The sequence below is a fragment of the Camelus dromedarius genome, chromosome 10 (genome assembly GCF_036321535.1).
Source record: "Camelus dromedarius isolate mCamDro1 chromosome 10, mCamDro1.pat, whole genome shotgun sequence".
In the NCBI taxonomy this organism is placed as follows: Eukaryota; Metazoa; Chordata; class Mammalia; order Artiodactyla; family Camelidae; genus Camelus; species Camelus dromedarius.
This window is the reverse complement of record NC_087445.1, coordinates 75,855,558-75,878,777: the sequence shown is the minus strand read 5'-3', so window position 1 is coordinate 75,878,777 and position 23,220 is coordinate 75,855,558. Positions and strand designations below refer to the sequence as shown.

The following is a 23,220-nucleotide window of genomic DNA, read 5'->3' as shown; positions in this document are numbered from 1 at the left end:
AGTACAAGACGGGGCGGGAACTCCGGGGACTCAAAAGCACGCAAGTGCTCAACGGACAACGGGGACGTGTCGGAAGGACCCAGAAGCCAGCTCGACCGAAGGCCCCGCCAGCAAAACTAGGAAAGTCTGCGCATCAAACCCAGCATGATTTGTAGCAAATGACGGCACTGCAGTGATCCTACCGTAATGAGCAACCATCTGCATAAAACAGCAGATCCACACTGATGTACGTAAACGGCTAAGAACACGCATTTGGGAAAAGGGGAGGCACATCCTTGCTGTGGAAAGCTGACATAAATATGGAAGGGAATGCAATCAGCAAAACATCGGATGCAGCTGAAACGCATGGGGGAAGCTCGGTGAAGAGCGGCTTATGTACCTGGCCCCCAAATGTCTCCCTCCAAATGACGTCCTGACTGCAAAGGCAAAACCCATTTCTCCAGCGGAGGGACCCAGGGGAGCCACCTGAACCACGTGACCTAAGGCGGCATCACAAGGGCCCCTAGGAGGGACCCGGCCCTAAACACACATACAGGCCCAGGTGCCCCTCCGGGGACACTCCACTGAACTGATGGCTGGGATCCCCAGATGCCGAGGCCCAGAGACGCTGAGGACCAGGTTGGGACGAGGAGCATTAAGGATGGAGGGAGGCAGTCGCAACAGCCAGATGCAGCATGGGGTTGGGACTGGCTCCGGCCACAAAGGGTGGTGAGGGCTCCTGGGACAACAGGGCACTTGAGTGTGGGCTGCAGGTCTGATACCGTGTCCTGGCCTTGGTGTGTGGACTGTGGTTACCGGAGGGCTGCCCTGGCTTCAGGAGATGCACGCGAACACAGGAGGGAAACGTGAGAAAGGATGTCCCTATGACAGAACAGCTGCCCAGGAAGGCAGGGAGCCAAGGGGCAAGTTGTGGACTTGGGATCAGGCCCAGGATCTCCTCAGAGTGGCCCTGCAGCTTCCCTGATGTTTGCTGCAACCTACCTTGTCTAGTCGCAGGCAGCAGAAGGGGGCCTTCACAGGCAGAAGGTGGCACAGGGTGGGGGAGCTGCCGATGTAGGGCGAGTTGGGGGGGTAGCCCTTCACGTACCTGGGGGGCAGGGGAGGGTGTGGGGAGACAGAAGTCTCAGCACAGGTGGCCACTTGGGGGCGCCAGATCCCACAGACCTGTTCCACCTCCCGTGTGTGAAGCGGCCCCTGCTGCTGCTCCCTGCCCCCAGGAAGCCCCAGGACCCCCACAGTCAGCCTTGGCCACTCCAGGGTGGGGCATGAAGGAGGGCTGTACCGGGGACCACCATCTATTCCCTGGGGGTCTGGGGGAGATTCCACGAAACACACACACACACACACACAGAGAACATGCACACGGAAGTCACATGCACACGCACACCTGCACGAGCTTACACAGGCCTGGAGACCGCAGCAAAACTGTAAGGGGCTCTGACGGCCCCTCACCCCGACCCCCCGTGCCCCCAGCGTCCCAGTGACTAGGCCAGTGCTGGCCCTTGGCCCTTCTCTACTGGCTCCCACAGCCAGGCGGATCCCCCTGCCGTCCCCAGCAGCACCTGGAGTGGTCACCCTGCCATGGTCGAGACCCCCAAGCAGCCTGGGGAGGGGCTGGCCTCCTGCTTTGCCTCCACTTGGCTTCAGGGACGTGGCATCAGAGGTTAGCCCTTCCTCTGCCCCAGGTGTGTCAGAGCCCTGCTGGCCCCCTCCCTCTCAGAGCTCATCCCTGGCAGGCGCTCTACCCTTAAAGCACGTCTCCCCTACCCAGAGGCAAAGGCAGGAGCAGAGAGTAGCTGCAGTGACGGCCCAGCTGGGAGGAATGGGATGGTGGCTGGCCATGGCCCTGTGGTCAGGAGCCGCCTGTTCTGGCTGAGGCCAAGTGACTAAGAGTTGCTGAGGTCACAGTGGGGTCTCTCCCATCTCATAATCTAGAGGAAGTCCTGGCCCCAAACCCTGGGATGACAGCTCAGGGTGGGCCAGTGGCCTCCAGGCCTGGCCAGCTCCTCGACCAGGGCTCCCCTAGAGGTGACCTCTGCAGACTATGCTCAGAGGATAGCCGCCCCTGCCAAGCAGGCCACGGTACTGAGGAGTGGCCACCCAGGGCGCGAGGCAGGGAGGATGAGGGGTGAGGGCAGGCACAGACACTTTCCTGTCCACCTGTTGTGTCCTCAGAAGATTCCCTGTACAAACAAGGTCTCTGGGGGAAGCTGTTTGGAAGCTGGGATTGAGAGCATGGAGGGGACCCAGGACCTTCGCCAGTGACCCTGCCTCTTTCGGGGTGCCAGCTCTCATCCCCCAGGTGGCACTCACTCCACCACAGACAGCCCCTCGTCGTCCGACGGCGTCATCTCATCCTCGGACTGGTCACTCAGCAGGTCGCAGGGCAGCAGGGCGGAGCTGTCGGCCAACTCCAGGACAGGCGCGATGCTGGGCCGCCGGCTGCCGGAGCCGTTCTCCGTGGGGAGTGCCAGCTTGCTGCCCCCGCCGCCCCCGCCGCTCTGTGCAGGCCGGCACTCCGTGCTTTGGAGGTCCATGGCCACGGTCCCTGGAACAGAGAGGCTGAACTTGGCTGACAGCCCCTCCCAGACCTCCTGCGGGCAGGTGTTCCCAGAGCGGAGGTGGACAGAGGCTCCCATGATGCAGGGCGGTCTCACCCCACAGGCACTCGGACACTGATGCCGACAACAGTCCCCACAGGAAGGCAGGGATAGCCCTCTGGCCAGAAGCGAAAACAGGCCCAGACACGGGACTCCCCAGGGCTACAGCGCAGGCCAGGAGGAGGGGGCGGGCCCTGGCCCGCCCTGCCCGCCCCGCCCCGCCTCACCCATGGAGGCGAGGACGCTGCGCACGGGCAGGTGGGGCGGCCCGTGGTACAGCCCCGGCCCCGAGAAGCCCTTCTTCTTCTGCTTTTCCTCCTGCTTGAAGATGAAGGCAGAGTTCTCCTCCTTGGTGATGTTGATATAGAAGCAGGTGTCGGAGGCGGCCAGGATGTGCCGCGGCCCCGGGTTCAGCAGGATGCTCTTGTTCTCCTCCCGCTTCAGGCCAATGAGGCACACGCCATACCTGGGTGGGCGGGCGGGGGCTCGGTGGGGCCCAGAGCTACTCCTCCTGGCACCCCGCCTGGGCATCGGGACCCCTTCCCACTCGACCCAAGACCCACCCAGGTCCGAGCCTCGGAGGGGAGACGCCCCGTGGCGGGTCTGGTGCTGGTGTGGATGTGATGTCCAACCCCCGGGTCCCCACGTGCCCACCGGGCTTGGCCCGCCCATTCTAGCCTCCAGAGCCCTGCCCAGCACTCCCCTGCCCTGCCCTGCCGTGGTCCAGGTCTAGGGGGCCGGGGTGGGGACCGTACTTCTTGTGGGCGTGGAAGGCAGCGTAGGTGAAGCTCTTGCCCTGGTACTCGCGGAAGAACTTGCTGTCCCCCATGCGGATGTGGTAGACCTCGTTGCCTGAGCAGCGACCATACATGCGCTGCCACTGCTCCGGCGACTCCTGGCCTTCTCTGGGTGGGGGGCGGGTGGGAGGTCACCTCCACGGCTGCCCCCTGTCCCCCACTCTCTAGCCTGGCCGGGATGCCGGTGCCCCCCTAGTTTGGCTTCTGATGGCATGGGTGGAAGCCAGCTTGGCCCCTGACCCCTTCTTATCTGGCTGAGACTAGACATGGGTGACCTCATGGGTCACTTGGCCATTTTTCAAAATCTGTAAACACAATGGTCTGACTTTAGGGGGTGTCAGAATGTTTTAGGGTCAAGACCAGCCTCTGTGACCTGTGGGTCCTCCTCCCCTGCTTGGTCCCTCCCCTGGGGCCACCCAGGCCCCATAGGGAGCCAGCGGAGGCCCAGTGTCTTGGGGAGGGGGTGCCAGCCCCAACCTGGTCTTCCCAGGAAGAAGATAATGCCCCTCCTTTGTCCCAGGGCAGCCCAGGTGCTGAGAACCAAACGCACTTTCTCCCTTAAACCAAGATGCACTAGCCCCCGTCACTGTGCCTAAAACTCAGGGCTCTCCCCGGCCCCCACCCTTCCCTCTGCTCCATGGCGCGCGCTGCTTGCAATTCCCAGCAGCCCCCTGGCTGCCCCTCAGCTCCAACCCCTCCCTTGGTGAGCTGCCTACTGCTTCCCACATGAGCCCGACATCCTCAGCTGAGTCCTCCCGTGGTTGCCCTCTGGGGCATTCCCCCATCTCCGCAGCCCCACACCCCTCCCGTGCCCCTAGCGCCCCTGCCTTGTCTCCCTGGGGTGCCCTGTGGGCGCTGCACAGCTGGGTGGTGGTCACAGGGAGGGGGCACTCACTGGCCGCGGGACGTGTGCACCAGCAGCGTGATGAGGGTGGATGTGGCCGGGCAGATGCAGTTTAGTGCCAGCATGGCGTACTTGCATTCCTCCTCACACACCACGTGGTCTTCGGGAGGAGGGCAGGTCACTGCGCAGGCCTCCCTGCCCCAAAGGCAGCCGCCCCCTTGCCAGGTGCCCTCCCAGAACCCCTCCTCTGCTCAGCCCACCCAGGGCACTCACCTGTCCCCCAGGTGCCCATAACGGTGCTTGTCAGACAGGGCTCCTGCCCTCACTGACCCCCAGGCCCCCAGGTGTACAGCCTGCATGAGCTCTGCCACCCCTCCACCCCAGCACCCTCTTCCCTATCCTGGCCAAATGTACCTGCAAACTTGACGTGAAACTTGTTCTCGGGCTTGAGGATCTGGACGTACAGGGGGCAGTTGGGGGCAAAGTCCTTCACGGCCCAGGCGCGCAGGATGGTCTGGTGGTCCTGGGGGTGGGGGGGCGGCAGTTAGTGCAGGCGCCCCCCGGCCTGTGGGCAGGTGGGCGGTGTGTGGGGGTTGCTCACCGCTGCTGTGCGATCCACCTCGTTCCGGCTGCTGAGGATAAAGCAGGCCTCCCCGTTGTCCATCCTGCAAAGCACCAGGTCTGAGCACCCTCAGGACTGTCTGTGTTCCTGTCTTGGCCATCAGGGGAAGGGGTGGACCTTGTCAAGACCCCATCTCACTCTCACCAGCCCTGGATGGGCTGAGGATGGGCCCCAGCTAACTGGGGATAGGGCCGGGGCACAGAACAGAGGACACACTTGGTGGCAGAGCAGAGATGCTGGACCCCGCCTGCTGGCCTGTCCCGTCTTGGGGCAGGCTGCCTGAGGTCTGGGATGACCAGTTCTGCTCCCCTCACACCTCCCAGAGCCCCTGGCTACAGAAAGAGCATCTAAGAAACTGTCACTCACACCCCAGGGCAGGGAGGCCTGGAGCCTCCCACCCCATCACCATGCACCCCCAACATGTCCCTGCCTGGGGACTTGATTCCTGCCCCCAGTTTATGTGCGAGACTGGGGTCCAGGGCTCAGGAATTGGGCAGGTGGAGGACTTGGCTGCCTGGTCTCCTACCCCCTTGGCCCCCATACAACCCACATTTCAGCAGGAAGGTTGCATCGGGCTCTGGAATAAAGTCATGATGGGGGTGTGGGGCTCCTGCAGTGTCTCAGAATGTGCTGCATCACATTCTGAAAAGTTCAGTTCACAACTCAGTCTTCTCACCTCAAGTCACTCTGTCACCTCGTCTTTAAGAGAAAACCCGCCCACAGCCTTAGCTTCCCACCAGCCCACCCTCACTCCCACTTTGAGCCTCTCCCAGAACCTGGTGCACATTGGGCAGGTGGGAGAGCTTTGCCCGGGTTGCTCTGCGGGCTCAGTGGGGGGCCTGGCTCTCCTGGGTGGGCAGCAGGCATGGAGCTGGAGGTGCTGCCTGCCTGATGGCCCATACCCACCGGCCCACGCTCAGGGCCATTGCTCAGGTGATGCAGGACCACACCCTCACCCCCAGCTGGCACTCACTTGGCCCGCATGAGGTCTTGGTCCTTGAGTGCGGAGCCCTGGAGGTAGATGACCCGCTGGGACCACAGTGGTATCTGCAGGACCCTGCGAACCTGGATGTCCATCTCAGTGGGACACAGGATGACAACGTAATAGTCCTGCAGGTAGGGCAGGTTCAGCCATCTAGCAAGCTCACCCCACCCTCTGCCCACCCTGCTTTCCTAGTGTTTTCACACCTGTTGCTTCTTGAGATCCCCAGCCCTCTCTGTGATGGAGTATCTCGCAGGAGGGAAACGCAGGACCCCACAAATCCATCCCCAGAGTGTGGGAGACCACCTGGGCTCCACCACACAGCCAGGGGAACCAAGATCCTGGGGAGGGGTGGGGCCGTGGGTGCGGCCTCACCTGCAGCCGGGGATGGGCATAGAACTCGTTCAGGAAGTCCATGAGCAGGTCGATCTTAAGGGAGCTGACGCACAGGATCACGTGCTTCTCCGTCTGGGCCCGGTGGCGGCTGTAGTTGCCTCCTGATTTCTGCCGCTCCATCCACAGGTAGACGAGCTCCTCAAACTGCAGGTAAGAGCAGGTGAGTGCCAGGTGGCCTGGGGCTCCAGGAGCTGCGACAGCACAGAGCAGGACAGACAGACCGCTGGCAGCACGTGCAGGGCAGGGAGGGCAGAGAGCAGAGCAGGACGGAGGAGGTGGGTGTGGGGCAAGGACAGAGCTGCGTCCCGACTATGTCTTGGAAGACTAGGTGTTTGCAGCACATGTCACTCAGTGGGACGGGTGGACGCAGAGTGGACATCCTGGCCAGTGTGTAGGACAGTGAGAGACAAGTTGGTCCAGCTCCCAGCCCCTAGAGGCCAAGGTGACCATCGTGGCTGCCAGTCTGCGGTCTGGACATCCAGATAACTATGAGACCTTTGGGTCTCCATCAGCACCTGAGACACATTTTGGAGAAACCTCGAAGTGTCAGGAAATTCTCGGCCACAGAATTAGGGACCCAGACTCCTAGCGTGGAAGGAACACCACTGTGGTTATGAGCCCACACCAAGGGTGTGCCAACTCAAGGCTGCTGTTTGGGGTGCCGTCCACTCTGGCCCACACTTCCTGGCCGTGAACTTTGGGTGTTGGGAGCCCTTTTTAAATACGACATTGACAGATACATAAAAGTCAGCTGGAGGTGAGAGTGTGTGAGGGCTCCAGGGAGCTGTCCGGGGTGCTGACCCGCCCAGGGCCTCCCGCTGCAGTCTGACCTGTGAAGTTTCTCCCCATGAAAGTTCTCAGGTTTCCATCTCAAGCACTCAGGTCATTTATTCAACACAGTTTAAAATGAATGGTAGCGGTTGCCCCCACAGTGCTCACCTGCGCTGGGCAATGTGCTAGTAAGTAGGCCTTCCTGGGGGGCTGTTCTCTGGCCCAGAGGGAAGCAGGGAACAGGGGGTGTCGGCTGGGGCTAGGGGCTCTGAGCTGCAAGGTTGGGGTGGGGGCAGGGGCTGGGGGACTGAGCTCAGGGGCAGCAGAGGACCCCCTGGGTGGACTGGCCCCTGTTATAGCCACAGTTAGGTGCCTCCCTCACCCCTGTCCCTCCACATCCCGAGTGTCTACCTTGGGGTCTGGCTTCCCCTAATCTGTCCTGATCCCTCCCCAGGCCTTTTCCTGCCCTCTGAAGGGTCAGGGGTGTCTGCAGCTGGCTGGCCCCCTCTCCAGGCCTCCACCTTTCATACATAAACAGAGATGGGGTCTCTCTTCCCGCAGTGTGACTCAGCTGTCAGACTGGCCTTGCTGACAGGTGACATGTGGTCCTGACAGCTACGCCAGCTGAGGACTCCTGACACCCAGCCCGCGGAAGACTGGCAGCTCTTCCAGCTCCACACTCCGCACAGGTCCTGGGAGAGCCAGCCTGCGGCACCTGGAGACCACCTCTCCACGTCTGAGAACACTGAACTCGTCCACAGTCCTGACTGCCTCAGGCCTCACTACTTACCAGACCCCCAGTGGGCCCCTGGCAGGCACCCCCACTCCGTGTAGTGTTGTTCCCTGCCTCTTGGGATCTCGGCCCCGGGGCCCCTCCAGTGAGCATCACCCCTCCTCTGCTTTCACACCCCTGTCTGGAGGAGGGACGACTCCTGCTGGGCGGGGCTCACCTGCAGTGGGAGGACCACAAGGGCCACGCAGATCATGACAACCACCAGCAGCTGGGATGGCCAGATCTTGGGCGTCACATCTCCGTAGCCCACGGTGGAGAAGGTGACGATGCAGAAGTAGAAGGAAGTCAGGAGTGACAGGTTGTCGCCCGCACGCTCCAGGTGCTGGATGCCACAGGTCCTGGGGGCCGGGTGACAGGGGCTGCGTGGGGCCTCAGATACCCTGAGCTCCTGGGGCAAAGTGCTGCCTGCCTGCAGTACCTTGTCACCCAGAGCCCAAGGGTTGCCCCATCACTGACATGGTCCCCCAGCTGGCCCTCAGCCCAGCTCACCGACTGGGACTCCCAGTGCTTCCGGACCCCAACCAGTGAGAGCCAGCACACCCAGCACCTCGGATCCCCCCAGACCTTCCTTTCCCACCCCCTGGCTCTTTTGAGGCCCCTAAAAAATTGACCCGGAGTGTGGACACAGAGCTGTGTGGGTTCAGCCTGGGCCTGGGTGGAGTGGTCAGTGGGGGTGGGCATGGCCGCCCAGCCTGTGGGCCCCTATGTGCCACCCCACCTCAGAGCCTCATCCTCGCCTGGGAGGACAGACAGGGCATGGGGCACACTCAGCCCCCTGCCAGCTGGGGCTGAGCTGGACAATCCTTCCCATGCCCGTGGCCTCATGTTCCTGTCCCCAGACTGGAAGGTGCTGATGGTGGACTGTGGTGTGTGGGACCCTCCCCTTGGGATGACAGATGGACACGGTGTCTGCTGGGAGGGAGCAGGCTGAATCACCCTGGAGCTTTCTACCCCGAGGACACCCCATCAGCTCGTTGAGGTCTGTGTGTGTTGGGGGTGAGTGGGGGGGGGGAAGGAGACACGTGACCCTCCCTCCTGGGCCCCAGTGCCTGCCCTCATCCTGGTCTGGGGCACAAGCAGGCCTGGGGCGTGGGCCTTGCTCAGCAGGGGTGGGGCTGTGGTGGGGGTGTGGCTCTCAGCTCCAGGGGCCCCACCTCTCACCCAGGCTGCTCCCAGACCTTATTCTCAGCTGGACCTTAAGTAAAGGGTCCCCATCTGGCCAGGGTTTGAGGCCAGTTCCCTCCTCCAAGCTGCCTCCTGAGGGACCATCCAGGAAGCCAGACCTGGGGCTTCTCGGCACCAGAGGAGCTGGACGTGGGATGCTCTGGCCAGGGAACATGGGCTCCGAGCTGACTTGAGGTCCTCGGTCACTGCCGGGCTGCCACCCGCCACCTGGAGGCCTTCCTGGCCTTCTGGACACAAGGGCCTGGCTCTGCCCAGGGAATGGGGTGCCCTGCCACGCGGTGGGACCTCTGGGCGTGCGGGGGCCTCTTGGCAGCACACTCACCCCGTGAAGACCAGGCACAGCAGGGTGCAGAAAAGGATGAGGACCTGGTTGAACATGGCTGACTGGGTGCGCAGGATGGCGCGGTGGAAGTCGTTCTGCGGGGGTGCCGTCAGCAGCAGAGGCCGGACCCGGATGGAGCCCAGATACACAAAAGAGAATAGAGGGAGGTTGAAGGCCCCTGGGTACAGCAGGTGGACTCGACCTCAGCTCTCATTCTCAGCACCCTGAGAGGCTTCCACCATGGGGTGGGGGGTGACCAGAGGCTGTGACCTCAGCACCGTCTCCTCACTTCACAGTTAGGAGGGAGGGAGAGCAATGGGGCCTAGGCTTGGGGTGGCACCCTGGGAGGAAACGGTGCTGCCTGCTGCCGTGGGCCTTGCTCAGACCTCAGCACGGGGACCTGCCTGTGGCCCTGGGTCACGTGGTCCTCGTTGTGTGGCCTGAGTTTGTGTGGAGCCCTGGGTCACATGGCCCCATTGGCTGTCACTTGCAAGTCTCCCTGCCCTTTCCCCCAGCCAAGGTTCTGGGGTCAGGAACAGCCCATGGTGACCCCCTCGGACATCAGGGCTGGGGCTCCAGCTGGTCGGGAAGGAGACATGAGGGCATCTCAGTAATGGAGACCATGCGTGTCTGCCCAGGAGCGTGGGAAGCTGGCCAGCTCTCTGCCAGGCCAGGGCCAGGGCCAAGCTGCTGCCCAGGGTCCTGGGGTGCCCACCCCCCTGTACGGAGCTGCCTGGGCCCCGGCTTACGATCATGTTTTCCAGGGCGTGTTTGGCCAGCCAGCAGTTGAGAAACACAGGGATGAACAAATTCCGCAGTGGGGCCCAGAATATCTGCAGAGGAGATGGGTCAGGGGGCTGGGGGCCCAGCAGCCCCCCGCTCAGCCGGCGGCTCACCCACCGTGATGATGAAGGGCAGTGTGTTGATCATCTCCAGGATGAAGGACACGCGGAAGATCTGCTCCCAGATGTTGCCCTGGGGAGCCAAGCGGGCCTTCAGGTGAGGTGGGGTGGGGAGGGGGCACAGGAGTGGGGCGGGGGCTGAGGAGAGAGACAAACCAAGCAGGAGGTCAGGGAAGTGGGTGGGGGAGGGGGCCCAGGGGCAAGGCCAGGCCTGGGGGGCACTCACTTTGTAGCTGAGGTAAATGAGGAGCATGGTCTCCAGAAAGCTGATTATGGCCACGATGACCTGGGGTGGGGTGGGTCAGGAGCCTTTGAGCGGGGCTGGGGGAGGCAGGGCCCACCCAGAGCTGCACCCACCCCACCCACTCACCTGAATGGCCCACAGAGGCATCTTTCTCTCCACCCACAGGATGGGGGCCCTGGGGAGAGAGGGAGGTGAGCCCCGGACTGGGAGACCCCAGCTGCCGGGGTCTCCAGCCAGACAGAGGGCACCAGCCTTGCCCTCAGAGGGGACGAGAACAGGATGGAGCGGAGGTTCCCCGGAGGCCTCCAGGGAGGTGCCTGTGAACTCAGGGCCTAAATTGCCTGCCTGGGGGCTGGGCTGCGGGCTCAGAGGCTCCAGCTGGCCCAGGTGCCACCCTTTCTTGCCCGGGCTCCTGGGGATGGGCTCCTACACGTGTCCCAGCAGGGGAGGCGCTGACCAGCCACCCTCTCAGGTTTCCTGACCTCAGTTCCTTGTCCATAACCTGGCAGAGCTATTGTGAGGGGAGCGACATGGGGAGGGGGTCTTCCTGCCCAGACGTAGCCTCCGGACAAAGGTTGGGTGAGAACAGAGGGATGGGGCCAGGCCAGCTCAGCGCTGAGCCTGCTTCCCCAGGCAGAGGCCAGACCCCAGGTGTCCATGGCCCTGACCCCCGAGGGCCCCCCCTGGGGTGGGAGGGCCCCCTATCTGGTGGGGGGTGTTGGGCCTATTGTGAGCACCTGCCACCCCACCCCTACTCCAAGCCAAAGCCCCAGAAAGGAGGGACTTCCAAGGGCCTGGTGTGCCGGGAAGGGCTGGCATGTCCCTTCTTCCTCAACCCTCTGTGTCCCCCAGAGATGGGCGACGGGCTGGAGTAGGAACAGCTGAGGAGCTGGAACCAGGGGTCAGGGCTCCTGCAAATTCGGTCTTGCTGCTGTGAAGAACCAGGTCTGCTCTGCAAGGCTGGGCTGGGGGTACCAGGGGAGGGTTGTGGGTGCAAGAATAAGGCCGAGGGGGTTGCTCTGGGTTTTGGGGACAGACGGTGAGAGACTGGAAGGGAGAAGGCCCTAATAGGGAGGTAGCCAAGCCCCTGGGACACGTCCTAACCTCTGGACCAGGCATCCTATGTCTCTGGGGTCACTTCCCACTGCCTGACGGGGGCACTTGCTCTCCTGGGCTAAAGTATCATGACATGGAGTCGCAGTGACTGACACTCTGGCAGGTCCTCCCAGCTTCTCTCCTCCCCACCCATCATCCGTGATGGGGCCTGGGCCAGGCCTGCTTGTGGTGACACTAGTTGTAACTCACAGATTGCTCCTGGGCCCTCAGGGTTCTCCGCAGGGCCGTGCCCCAGCGCTGCCCACTGCTCCACCAGGGCCTGGGGGATCTGGTTGGCTATGTCCCCAGGGACCTCAAGAGGCTCACAGGCTGAGGCTGGGCATCTGACCTGGGGGCCAGGCAGTGTCAACCTCTGTCCACCGCACCCCACCCTCGGCCTCTGAGTGGGAGCTGGGCACTGAACTCACCAATTGATCTCGGAGGACGACTCATTGTAGGTGTAGTTCTGCTTGGGGCAGCCCCAGCTGTGGAGAGACAGAGCTGGCCCAACTGCAGCCCCTCCCCCTCCCAGTACCAGCCCTGAAGGGACCAGACCCCTCCCAGAGCTGCCACAGGCTCAGGGAGTGTGGGGGGCACCCTCTTCCCCTCCCAGGGCCCAGCCCACACATCTCAGGCATCTGTGTTCTAGCAGAGATGGGGTGGAGGGACCAGGCAGCCTGCTCCCACCCTGCAGACATGCCCGGAGGGTCTCTAATGAAGGAGGCCAGGCTTGGTGAGGGTACAACCCTCTGAGGTGTGAGAGGCCAGCCAGAGGAAGCAGCTTGCCGGGAAGGGCTGGACACGGCCAGAGAAGGACCACAGAGCACTCAGGGGCTCCTGAGCGTCAGAGCTGCTGCACACAAGGCTGGACAGTGGGAGGGAGGCATGGAGAGAAAGCAGAGCTCCTACCCACTGGGGTGACTCCAAGACCAAGTCACTCCTGAGGACCAGTCCCCTAAGCCACCTGGATACCTGTCACTGGGAAGGTGGCAAGGGTCTGATGGACACATTAGTTCTGCCCCAGATTATAACCAAGGCCAGTGTCGCTGATCAATGGGCCCTCACTCTCAGAGCCACATGGTGATGGGAGATCCCTCCGGTTTTTCTCAACTGACTTGCTTCCTCCTCAGTCTTACTGAGGCTGTTGTTGCAAACTCACCACCCATAGAAGGGGCTGGCCACCCTCTCACCCTCCATGCATCTATCTATGCACCTACCCATCCATCCATCTACTCACCCACTGTCCATCCGTGCACTGTCCATCCATCCACCATCCCTCCATCCATCCACTGATTTATCCATCCTTCCATCCTCTGTCTATCCACTCATCCATTCATTTATCCATCATCTATCCAATCACCCACCCACCCACCCATCCATCCTACCCATGCCTCTACCAGCCCCCTCATCCATCCATTCGCTCTCCCATCTGTGCAATGAACACAGCAGACCTGGTCCCCATGGGGATGTGGAGCCAGATGACCCAGATGCCTCTGGGAGTGTGAGAAGCTGGGATGCACCCACAAAAGTCAGTATGAGAGTCAATTAGAGCCCCAGTTTTCCTTCTCAAACCACCATGGTGGGATCTGTCCGTCCTCCTGCACTCGGGATGAAGACAAGAGGTCCGTTCTCAGGAGAGAGTGTTAGAGTCTGGCCTGGGGAATCCATCTTGCTGCACTTGGGGGCGGGGGTGGGTAAGTATAAGCCTGCACAGCAAACTTTCACCCTTCTTCCTTCCTCCTCCATCTACAGGAGCCCAGTACCAGGCCTTCCCCTCTAGGAAAGATCTACTCTGAGGAGCTGGGCAGACAAGTGGCCCCGGCCACCCAGAGGACGGTGGTGACCAGGCCGCACCCCCTGACCGCAGGGCTCGCAGCCTCTGAGTGCCCACCCTTACTGTGAGCCGTGCCAGGGTGGCCGGACTTCTGAGGAAGTCCCCTCAACAGAAGCCCAGGAGAGCAGAGATGGAGCGAGAGAGGAACACATAAGCAAGAAAAAGGGTTTCAGACAAGCCCCAGAGGCATGGAAGACAGTGCTGCCTGCAGCAGGGATGGACACTCGGAGATGAAGAGTTCTTGGGAATTAGAAAACACGAGAGCAGAAGTGAAAATCTCAACTAGAGAGCTGGAGAGAAGGCCAAGGAGAGCCGCCAGAAAGAACAAGAGGGAAACAGGAGGGAGACAATCATTCCAGAACATTCCAGAATCCCACATCCAGGTACGAGGGAGGCCAGGGAGGGCTCTCGGAGCAGACGGGGGAGGCAACCTCCAAAGACCCAACTCTAGAGGAGCCCAGCCCGGCGTGGACCCAGCTCAGTGTCCACGGGGACCAACGTGGTGAAGAGAAGGGGCCACGCCAGGCGTCACAGAGACTCGCCAGACACAGGCACAGAGAGAAGGACCCCAGCTTCCAGGGAGGAAGGCTGGGCTCCCCACGAGGATCACGAGTGGAAACGGCCAGGCCACCTCGACCGCAGCAGGAAGACGCCGCAGCAGGAGCCCGCGCGCCCCACCCTGCTTCCGGCCGTGGGCCCAGGCAGCTGTTCCCAGGGCTTTGCCGGGAAGTCACATGGCCCGTGTTCCGGGTAAACGGAGAGTTGAGGAAGAGGACACTAGGGGCCCGGGAGGCACAGTGGAACCAGGTGGAGCTCCAAGAAAGGGGCAGAGACCCTGCAGGGCTCACACCCACCCCACCCAGGGGCCTGGCGACACCCCCAACCCCCACCCAGCAGTAGCTGAGAGCCTCCCGCACACCAGGGCCGGGGGGAGGGGGGCGGCATCCCAGACCCCCAAGGAGAGACCTGTCCAGGTCCGCGCACAGCTGCAAACGCAGCCGTTGTCCACAGACACTGACACCATCTGCTCATGCGCAACTTTCCGGTCAGCGGGATCCTGTGGGCAGTGTGCTGGCCGCGGCTCTTTTGCGGACAGATGTCAGGTGGGGTCACGTGGGGGAAGGAAGGACTCCCCAAGGCCCCGGGCATGGACCCCCATGCAGACCCCGTGGGCCTCTGTAACAGCGGCAGGCCCGGCAGGAAGGCTCAGCCCTGGGCCATGGTCACCCACCATCCGATCCCCAGGGCTGGGTCGTCGAGCAGCACTCGGACGATGTAGAGCAGGCAGGTGAGCAGCTTCAGGGAGAAGTTGAACAGTCGGATCCTCAGGCCTGTGGGGGCGGGGACGGTGGTCAGGCCACACTCCCCCTCCCTACTGGGCCTCGGATACCCTGACTGGCCCTGCCAGCACTGACGGGGTGCTCTGCATTGAGGGGGTGCTGTTGGGCCAGACTCTGAAAGGCTCCACCCCGTCCTAATGCAGGACATCCTAAGGTGGGCATGCAGAGGATTCCCCGAGCTTCTGGATCCCGGGGCAGACTGGAGGGGTTTGGGGAGCAACCGACAGACCAATGGACTAGGACCCACGGGAACCACTTCCGGGCCCCATCCCGCATCCCAGGTAGCCGAGCTCCTGCTGGGAAGGGTGGGGAGGGAGCCTGCACTGGGTGGGGGGGGCACATGCAGGGGCCTGGGAGGGGGCCGGGTCCCCACAGGCTCCCTCCAGCTCCCACCACGGAAGGTGGTGCGGAGCTGAGATGGGGGCACTCCCACCGCCCCTGTGCCCCACCCCCCACCGACACAGCCCCTCCTCTGCAAACCACCCCTCACCCCTGCAGGCCCCACTCACTGGATCTTTGGTTTTTGATGAAGAACAGCTTGAGCCGCTCCTTGAAGGTGTTCTCGTTGACGTAGAACTCCACCTGGACCCTGGGGGCCAGCACGGGCGTGGGCTCTGGGCCAGCAGGGGCTCAAGCCCAAATCCCCGCACCAGGCTGCTCCTCCCCACTGCCCGAGCCAAGGTCAGTGCCTCCACCTCGGATGGGAGGCCCCGTGTCCGACATTCCCAGGCCCCCGGCAGACCTGCCCACCGGCCGACACCGTCTCAACGCCCAGGGCCCTGCAGAGGTGCACACTCACGGGCCCCCAGCCTCGCTGTCACCAGCAGCTGCCAGGATTCAATGGGGCCTGTGTGGCCCCTGGCCTGGGGCTCCAAGGCCATATCACCTGTATAGAATGTTCCAGAAGCTGGTGGGCAGGTGCTCTGTCTGGCATCCCCTGGTGGTTATGCCTGGGGGCTCATGCAGGCTGCAGGACATTTGGGGCAGACGGCCAGCAGTGGGGCCCCTCCAGCCACTCCCCTCCCTTGAGCTCACTGCACCCGGCCAATCCTCAGATGCTGGGAGCCCCTGTCTAGGCTCCCAGAACCCACAGACGTTGCTGGAACCCCGTTGAATAGGGGAGCTAGAACAAGCTATCTGGTCACCCAGGGTAGTGTGAGGCCTGCAGGCAACAGGCCTGCTGTGACCCACATGCTGGATGGGTGGGCGAGGGCTTAATGTTCCACCAGAATGAAAACACCAGTGTTGACAGCAGGCAGGACCACGGATGACCCCGCAGCCAGGTTCCCAGGGCAGGAACGGTCGGCTCACACCACTTTCCTCGTGGAAGTGGGGGCCCCTTGCTCTGGGTTTGCACCTGCTGTCTCCCAAGCCTCTTACAGCCTCCATCACAGGCTGCATCTGCCCTCATCGGCGAGAGAGTCTTAGGAATCCCACGAGCAGCCCACAGGCATCACTGTGGCCAGGCTTCACTCCATGACCAGGCAGAGGCACCAGCAGCCCAGGGATTTGGGGTGACGCTTTTGGCCAGAAAGGCCTGGTCCAGATGCCATGCCCTGTGCCCCACCTTACCCAAATGTCAGGTGGAGGCAGCCCGTGACACTCAGGGATGTTGTCAGGGTGGGACGAGACCCCCCTAGGTGAGGCAGCTGCTTACCCACAGCTCCATACAATGGTCATGACATGGGAGGCAGAGGGGCTGAGCACCCTGAAGGCAGACTCCAGCTGCCCAGGGGAATCCTGGAGGGCTGCATGGAGGAGGTGGCTGTTGAGCAGAGGGGATGCAGGACAGTGGCCCACAGGCAGAGGTGAGGTGCTGGCTCTCGCAGGTCCCTGCTCCCCACCCCCACCTCCCTGTCATCTCCTCCCAGGGCAGGGGGCTCTGACACCCAGGCGGGTGGGCTGTGAGCGTCCTCCTCCTCTGACCAGACTCTGGCTCCCGTCAAAGCAGAAGTGAATGCCACTCTCACCTTGAAAGTTAAATGTGCTGCTCTGCTAGGGGCTGGCTGCCCCAACATCCCCAAGAAGTGTTTAAAATATTCATCACTCCCCAAAGTCTGCTCGAGGTAAAGTACCTGACACAGACTTGATGTTTTGGCCTCAGCCATCTGGACCTACCCTGGGGCTGGGCCTGAGGGAGGGGCCTTGGGCAGAGCCCCAGCACCTCCCCGACCTGCCACTTGCTGGGGGCCCAGGCCTGACCACAGTGGCCTCCACTAGTCTCAGGGCTCAAGAAAGGCCCAGGGGAGAAGATGCACAAAGCCAGTGGTCAGTGTACCCCACTGCACCCCAGCACACCCTACTGTCCTCCAGGACATTTGTGTACTCCACTGTGCTTCAACGCACCCCACTGTATACTGCATCCCAGCACACCCCACTGCACCCAGAATACCCCACTGTGCCACTATACCCCACTGCACCCCAGAACACCCCAATACACCCCACTGTACCCTAGCAATCCATTGTACACTGCACCCCAGCATACCCCACTGTACACAGCACCCCAGCACAGCCCGCTGCATTGGAGCCCCAAGCCCTGTAGGTGCCACCTGGAGTGGGGTCGGGGAGCTCCCAAGGGTCCCTTCTCTCTGGAGGAGGGATTCAGACAAGCCCGGCTGGGCTGGGGCCGGATCAGGGGACAGATGCCCCTCAGCAGCACCCACATGTCTTGAGGGACCACGTGGCCCAGAGCACCAGCTCACAAACATGCCCCCCCACCCTCTTGCCCCGCACAGCGAAGCCTTAAAGAGGGGTCCTCACCTCTGGGCCCCTCCATTCCGGCAGCCCCACAGCACCCTCATTGGGCCAGCAAGGCCGTGCTTGGCCCATATGGCTGGTGGCTGAGTCTCCTCCATCCTTCTCAGCCCCTGCACCCTGACACCTGCTGGCACCCTCCCTGCCCCAGCTCCCGGCCCACGTGCCTCTCACAGTCGCACCGGGGCTCGTGGATCAGGACCACGGGCCTGACACTGGTCATGCCTCGGACACCTTCATTTCTAGATCCTAGACCCTCTCCAGCCCCCAGATGTGGAACCTCCATCACTCGTCAGCCTGCCCCCTCAGGCGGCTGTGGACGTCCCCCTGGACAGACCCCTGTGCCCCAGTCTCTCGCATGAGAGGAGAGGAAGAGTGGTGAGGGGAGATGCCCTGAGGCAGACCAACCCCGGGAGGTCCAGCCTGGCGCTGAGAACCCACGGAGCCCCCTCCACTTTTATTTTTCACGAGCTAAGATGCCTGCTCCTCCCACCACCACAAAAATCAATTCCGAGCTTCTCCTTTACCCTGCTGCAGTACGGCTAAGGCTGCAGTGCAATTCGGCCCAGAGTGGTGCTGGGGAGGGTGCTGGCCCACCCGCTGACACTCTCCATGGGCTGGTCCTGGCTCAGCAAGCTCATGGGAGGAAGTGAGCCGGCCTGAGGTCATGGACAGACAGACTGGCTGACCAGGCAGTGACAGGAGCACCCCCCACCCCCGCCATGGGTGTCCCAAGGGTGCCTGGCAGGGGGTGCTTAGACCATGGAGAAATTAAAATGGTCCTGTAGGCGTCTCAGGGTCCTTCCCTGTACAGTCCAGCTAAACAGTGCTTTTCAAAGGGGAGAAGTGAGTGAGGGGCGGGCCCTGGCACCCAGGGGCTCAGACAGTCCGGGAGCTCAGGGCTGGCCTTGCTCCGTGTGTCCGACTGTGGCCACACCTATCGCTCACGCCACCGGAAAAGGACGGCCCCATACCCCAAACCCCCGTGTGCACCTGCAGCGGGCCTGTGGCTGACGCCTACCATGGGCAGTGGGCAGAGGCCTGAATTTGGGTGAGGACTGTGGTCTGTCCAGCTGTGGCTCAAGCCCCATGGTGGAGCTGGTGACCAAGCTCACAGGAAGATGCTCTGAGGAGCAGGGAGGAGCTGGGCAGGGGACTGTGGGCTGCGAGAGCTCCCACGGTGACGGGTCCTGAAGCCAGGTGGCAAGCTGCCTGCAAACACAGCTCAAGAGCCTCGGGCAAGGGCAGAAAAGAGGGTCCTCCTACTGGGGGTTCATTCACATTTCTTTACTACTCCTTCGGCAAGATGCCCGCTGGGGAGGGCTGGCCACTGCTGCCCGCTGCCAGGGGTGCGGGAGGGCCTACAGCAGGGGTGACTCACCGGCATGTACTGGGCAGGCCTGGTCACCTGGCCCTGAGGCTTCAGGGAATCTGGGCCTCAGACGGCCCCTGGGATCAGGCCATGAGCCACGAGGACTGGACAAGCCAAACCCACACCCTGTCCTGGGACAGTCTGCAGCCCTGGTCCCTCCTGTCCTTCTCAGAGCGAGCAGCTTTTGGGCTGGTGAGGACAGGGATTCAGGCCAGGTGGCTGGAGAGCCATCTCCCTGAGCCCTGCACCTCAGAGGACTCCCGCCAGCCCCGTCCCTGCATGCATGGTAAGGCAGACCACACCAGTCACCCAGGGGGTCAGAGGCACTGAGGCTCTGGGCTCTCCATTGGGCCTGGGCCTCCCGAGTTTTGGGGGTGCAGGGTCAGGTCCCAGCAGGTAGCTCTGCCCCATCCCCACACAGCTTGTGTTAGAGCGAGCTCACACCTGGTGTGCGGCCCGGGCCTGCTGCCTCCCTGTGACCAGAGTCTTGCCCACACTGGGGTGGACCTGAGGAGGTCCCCTTGTTCCAGCCAAGTGGCCTGAACCCCACCCACCCCACATCAGGTTGGGACCTGCCAGGTGAGGGCAGGTGGAGGGCGGGGGCCGCAGCGTTCCCTGCTGACTGGCAGGCTCGGGGGGCGGGTCTTCCCGGGATTCCTGGCAGGCGGTGCCGGCAGATGGCCTGGGCTGGGAAGCTGCAAATGCAGGGCCGGGCAGCCGGCCCTGGCGGGAGGGTGGCCAGACACCAGGCACACGGCCGCAGGCAGGCCCACCCGCCCAGCCATGACAGCTGCACACTCACATGACGCCGAGGTCCGGCTGCCTCTTTCCCTTGTCTGCCACTGCTTGCGGGTGGCTCTGCAGCAGGTGCCTGGGAGCTCCACACAGGAGGCCACGGAGCCGTGGGCAAGAAGGAAAAGCAGAGCCCAGGCCCAACTACTGACCCCGAGGCCAGCTATTCTGAGAATGGGCAGAGCCTGTGACCAGCCCAGGGCCCGGGCAAGGGCAGACACGTGGCCCGCTCCGCTCCCCAAGCAACGCCACGTCCTGGGGTGGGCGGGTAAGGAGCCGGCCAGGGAGGCAGGTGCCTGGGGCTGGTCTGGGGTTGGAGGCACAGAAGACTGGCAGGGGGGCCGCTGGGGAAGGTCACTGGGCTGGAGGGGGAGGAAGGGGCTGTTTTGCCCCCAGCACAGCCAGCCCTGAGCCTGCAGACTTGCCTACGGGCGTCAAAAAACATTCTGGCGGGGACATCCCTCTCACCCCGCCTGGACTCTCACCAGCGTGGCTCTGGCTCCACTTCCAAGGCAGGGTGGAAGGGGACGGGGCCTCAGGCTGGGCCACAGGACACCTGCCTTCCCAGGTTGTCTTGCAGTGGGTACCTGGGACACTGAGGAAAGGGAGGGCTCCAAGGGGCCGGCAGGGTGGACAGTGGCCTCTCAGACTGACAGATGGGCCTGGCTGGTCCTCCCCAGTAGGGTAGCCCCACCTGGGGCCCACTGCACACACATCCAAGAGGGTCTGGCACCTTGGCTGAGCCAGGGGTCCTGGGGAGCCTCCTTGGGCCTCCAAGGGCCTGGGGACATTTGCTGCACCAGTGACAACTCCACTCTGGGGCAGTGGAACTGCAGCCTCAGCCCCTTGGGTAGCTGTAACCTTCTGTTTCCTCCCACAGTCTCAGCCCTGCTCCTGGGGAGCCAGTGGGGCCTGGAGAGCCCTGTGACCGTGGAGGTGCCTTCCCAGTCACCCGTTACCCAACAGGGGACTGGCTGGGAGACTGCAGCCCAAAGTTGGTCCAGCCTCCAGCTCCCAGGCTCCTGCTGGGGGGTGATGACACCGAGTCCCGGGTTGTACGTGGCAACGTGGAGGGCATCACGGGAAGTACCGAGTGGGCGTGGCTGTCGCCACCACTGATGCTGATTAATGGAATAACCCAGCCCCCTTCGGAGGCCGCACTGAACGCCATGGGTCTGAGCGGGCAAGGGGCTCTTTCCCAGGAATGCACTCAACATGGCTGCTGAGCGGGGATCAGGTCCCCCAGCCTCAAAGCACTTTCAACTTGACGTAAATCTTAACTGAAGCTGGTAAAGCCTGGTGGGGTTCACAGCGGTGCAGCCCAGCCAGCCGCCCAGGGGCCTGGACCTGCACTGGTGGCTGCGGTGGGCAGAAGCCAGGGCCTCAGTGGGACCTAAAGGCCTGTTTCCACACAGGCAACTCGGCAGGGGTCCCCATTCCCTCTCCAGGGCTGTAGCCATCACTGTGGGACAAAGGGGGTACTCGCCTCTGGACACCCTCATTTCCTCCTCCCTGTCTCCTCCCCAGGGAACCGCACATCATCCCGTCCCAAGCCTCAGCCCCGCCCAAGGTCCGGCTGCAGGACAGGGGCTGCTGGGCAGAGTGGACTCTCCCACCAGGGCTGGCACGGGCCGAGACGCCCTCCCCTAGGGTCTGCCAAGGGGCTGGAGGACACCTGTAAGCAAAGCACTTACTGAGACAGAGAGGAGTCCAGACTGAAATCTTCCACATGAAGCCTGGGGACAGAACGGAGTGGACACATCAACGTGGACAGCGGGGTGGACAGACAGATGGAGGGTCTGGACTCCCAGACCAGGCGTGGGCACAGGCGCACAGAGGATCTGGGCAGGGTCCAAGGGCAGCAGAGGCGCGCCCACGCGCACACACCCCTGACCGGGCCTGGCCCCTTGGTGCCCAAGAAAGCAGCGCGGCGCATGTGGCAGTGCCAGCACATGCACCTCAACTCTGCCCAGGCCAGATCAGGAAACCACGCAGGACCCCACCTGCAGCCCAGTGAACAGGTTAGGGCAGCAGGTGTGGCGAGTCCTCACAGCTCCTGCTCCACACTGAGCCTGCTGCAAGCCCTGGGTGACCCCAGTGTCCAGGAAGTGGCACTGTCAGCCCCCGTGACACCCAGGAGGCTGATGGCAGTGAAGGATGGCCCCACACAGGGCCACCAGCTGGACATGATGCTCAGGGCTCCTTGTCTTCAAGCCTGCTGGCCTCCCCTTGACTCCCCTGCACTCCACAGGCCATGGCGCCCCCCACCCTGCCCCTCGGCTTCCTGGCAACAGAACAGGCCCATGCTGGGAGCTAACCCTTCTTAGGGATTCCCAGGGCACCCCCTCTACTGAGTCAGCAACACACACCTGCTGCCCTTTGGGTGGCCTGGCCTAGGGCTCTCCCAGACTGGCCGCAGCCTGCTGACACCAAGGTGGACATAGCCTGTGCCTATGGGAGACTGGAGACTGGGAGGGAGAGAGAGGCTGCTAGGAGCTGAGCTTCCTGGCTCCCAGGACTGGCCTGTGTTGGGGCTGGGTAGGGTGGGAGGTGCAGAGGGTCTGCTTTTTGCTGGTGATGCGCCCATCTAAGGCCAGCTCCTCTGCAGAGGACTTCAGGGGGCCTCTTTTTTTAATTCTTAAAGCAACCGTTTCCCAGAAGAGGAAACCAAGGTTCAGAGAGGACCACCGCCTTCCCAAGGCCACAGGCGGGGAGGAGGGAGCTGGCCAGCAGGGTGGGGTCATAGACACTTGCCTGCCTGCCTGTGTAGGGCCCTCTGGGTGGGCAGGCGCCCCGCCAGGGCCCCCAGCCTAGAGCTCCTGGCAGGGCATGGTGGGGGCTGGGCGCCGAAGAGAGCAGGGGAAGCCCGGGCTTAAATGGGCCTGAGCCTGGGGTTGCTGGGAGCTTCCAGCCGATTCTGCATGTTCATCTGGTTCAGGTTCCCTCTGGCCTGGGCGCTGCCCCAGTGCTGAGTTGGGGCGACAGCTGCACTGGAGTGGCAGGAGCCTGGCAGGACCATAGCCCGTCACAGCAGGAGAGTGGGTAAGGGGCGCTGGCGGGAGAAGACTAGGAGACACGGAGAGCAGAGAGAGACCAGGTTCCTGGAGGGGAGGGGGCCGCATGAAGGTGTGGATCTGTGGGGGAAGAGGGGCCCCAGCATGGCGGGTTCCGGGCTCAGGGGTAGCAGGCCAGCAGAGTTAGGCCCGGGGTAAGGGGTGGGGCTCTGCCTGCAGCAGGTGAACTCAGACAGCCCTGAGGGGTTCTGAGAACAGCAGGAGGGAGGGCCACACTGCAGCCTGCCCGAGGGTGAGACGTGGTGGGTACACGGTGGGCTCTGAGCACGCGGGGAGGGCGAGGGCGGGTGTGCAGACTCGGACGCAGAGTTCCGGATTGGTCCTGGGCTGGCTGAGTTGCTGCTTCCCGCAGTCTTTGCTCCCCTGACCTCCCAGCCCCCATAATTCACAGAAGCCCCCAGGGCCCTGCATGCAGAGGTGGGCCCTGACCCGCCAGGCCGGTCCTTGCTGGGCAGCCAGGCTCAGAGGGGCCACCCCGAGTCAGGGCCCTGGGGGTACCAG

At 63.0% G+C, this 23,220-nt stretch overlaps 1 protein-coding gene across 21 annotated transcripts in view; it reads right to left on the bottom strand.

The window, feature by feature from the left end:
- The window catches only part of KCNT1 (potassium sodium-activated channel subfamily T member 1), a 54,253-nt gene that overhangs the window by 11,164 nt on the left and 19,869 nt on the right, over positions 1–23,220 (bottom strand). For 3 of the 21 annotated variants that reach the window (XR_010382839.1, XR_010382838.1, XM_064490674.1), the window contains exons 1-19: positions 21,340–21,704; positions 15,237–15,316; positions 14,619–14,718; positions 11,982–12,038; positions 10,585–10,633; positions 10,441–10,500; positions 10,213–10,287; positions 10,062–10,145; positions 9,313–9,407; positions 7,969–8,143; positions 6,227–6,391; positions 5,837–5,979; positions 4,843–4,906; positions 4,656–4,764; positions 4,293–4,401; positions 3,356–3,505; positions 2,828–3,066; positions 2,314–2,548; positions 982–1,087 (exon numbers count right to left, since the gene is read on the bottom strand). Coding sequence is in view for 18 of the 21 variants with exons in the window: in XM_064490674.1 (XP_064346744.1) it covers positions 982–1,087; positions 2,314–2,548; positions 2,828–3,066; positions 3,356–3,505; positions 4,293–4,401; positions 4,656–4,764; positions 4,843–4,906; positions 5,837–5,979; positions 6,227–6,391; positions 7,969–8,143; positions 9,313–9,407; positions 10,062–10,145; positions 10,213–10,287; positions 10,441–10,500; positions 10,585–10,633; positions 11,982–12,038; positions 14,619–14,718; positions 15,237–15,316; positions 21,340–21,599 (2,355 nt within the window). In the remaining 3 variants the exon portion in view is untranslated. Of the gene's footprint in view, positions 1–981; positions 1,088–2,313; positions 2,549–2,827; positions 3,067–3,355; positions 3,506–4,292; positions 4,402–4,655; positions 4,765–4,842; positions 4,907–5,836; positions 5,980–6,220; positions 6,392–7,962; positions 8,144–9,312; positions 9,408–10,061; positions 10,146–10,212; positions 10,288–10,440; positions 10,501–10,584; positions 10,634–11,763; positions 11,903–11,981; positions 12,039–14,618; positions 14,719–15,236; positions 15,317–21,339; positions 21,714–23,220 lie in introns of those variants that run through there. The other 18 variants (XR_010382840.1, XM_064490664.1, XM_064490680.1 and 15 more) reach the window with 13 other exon arrangements.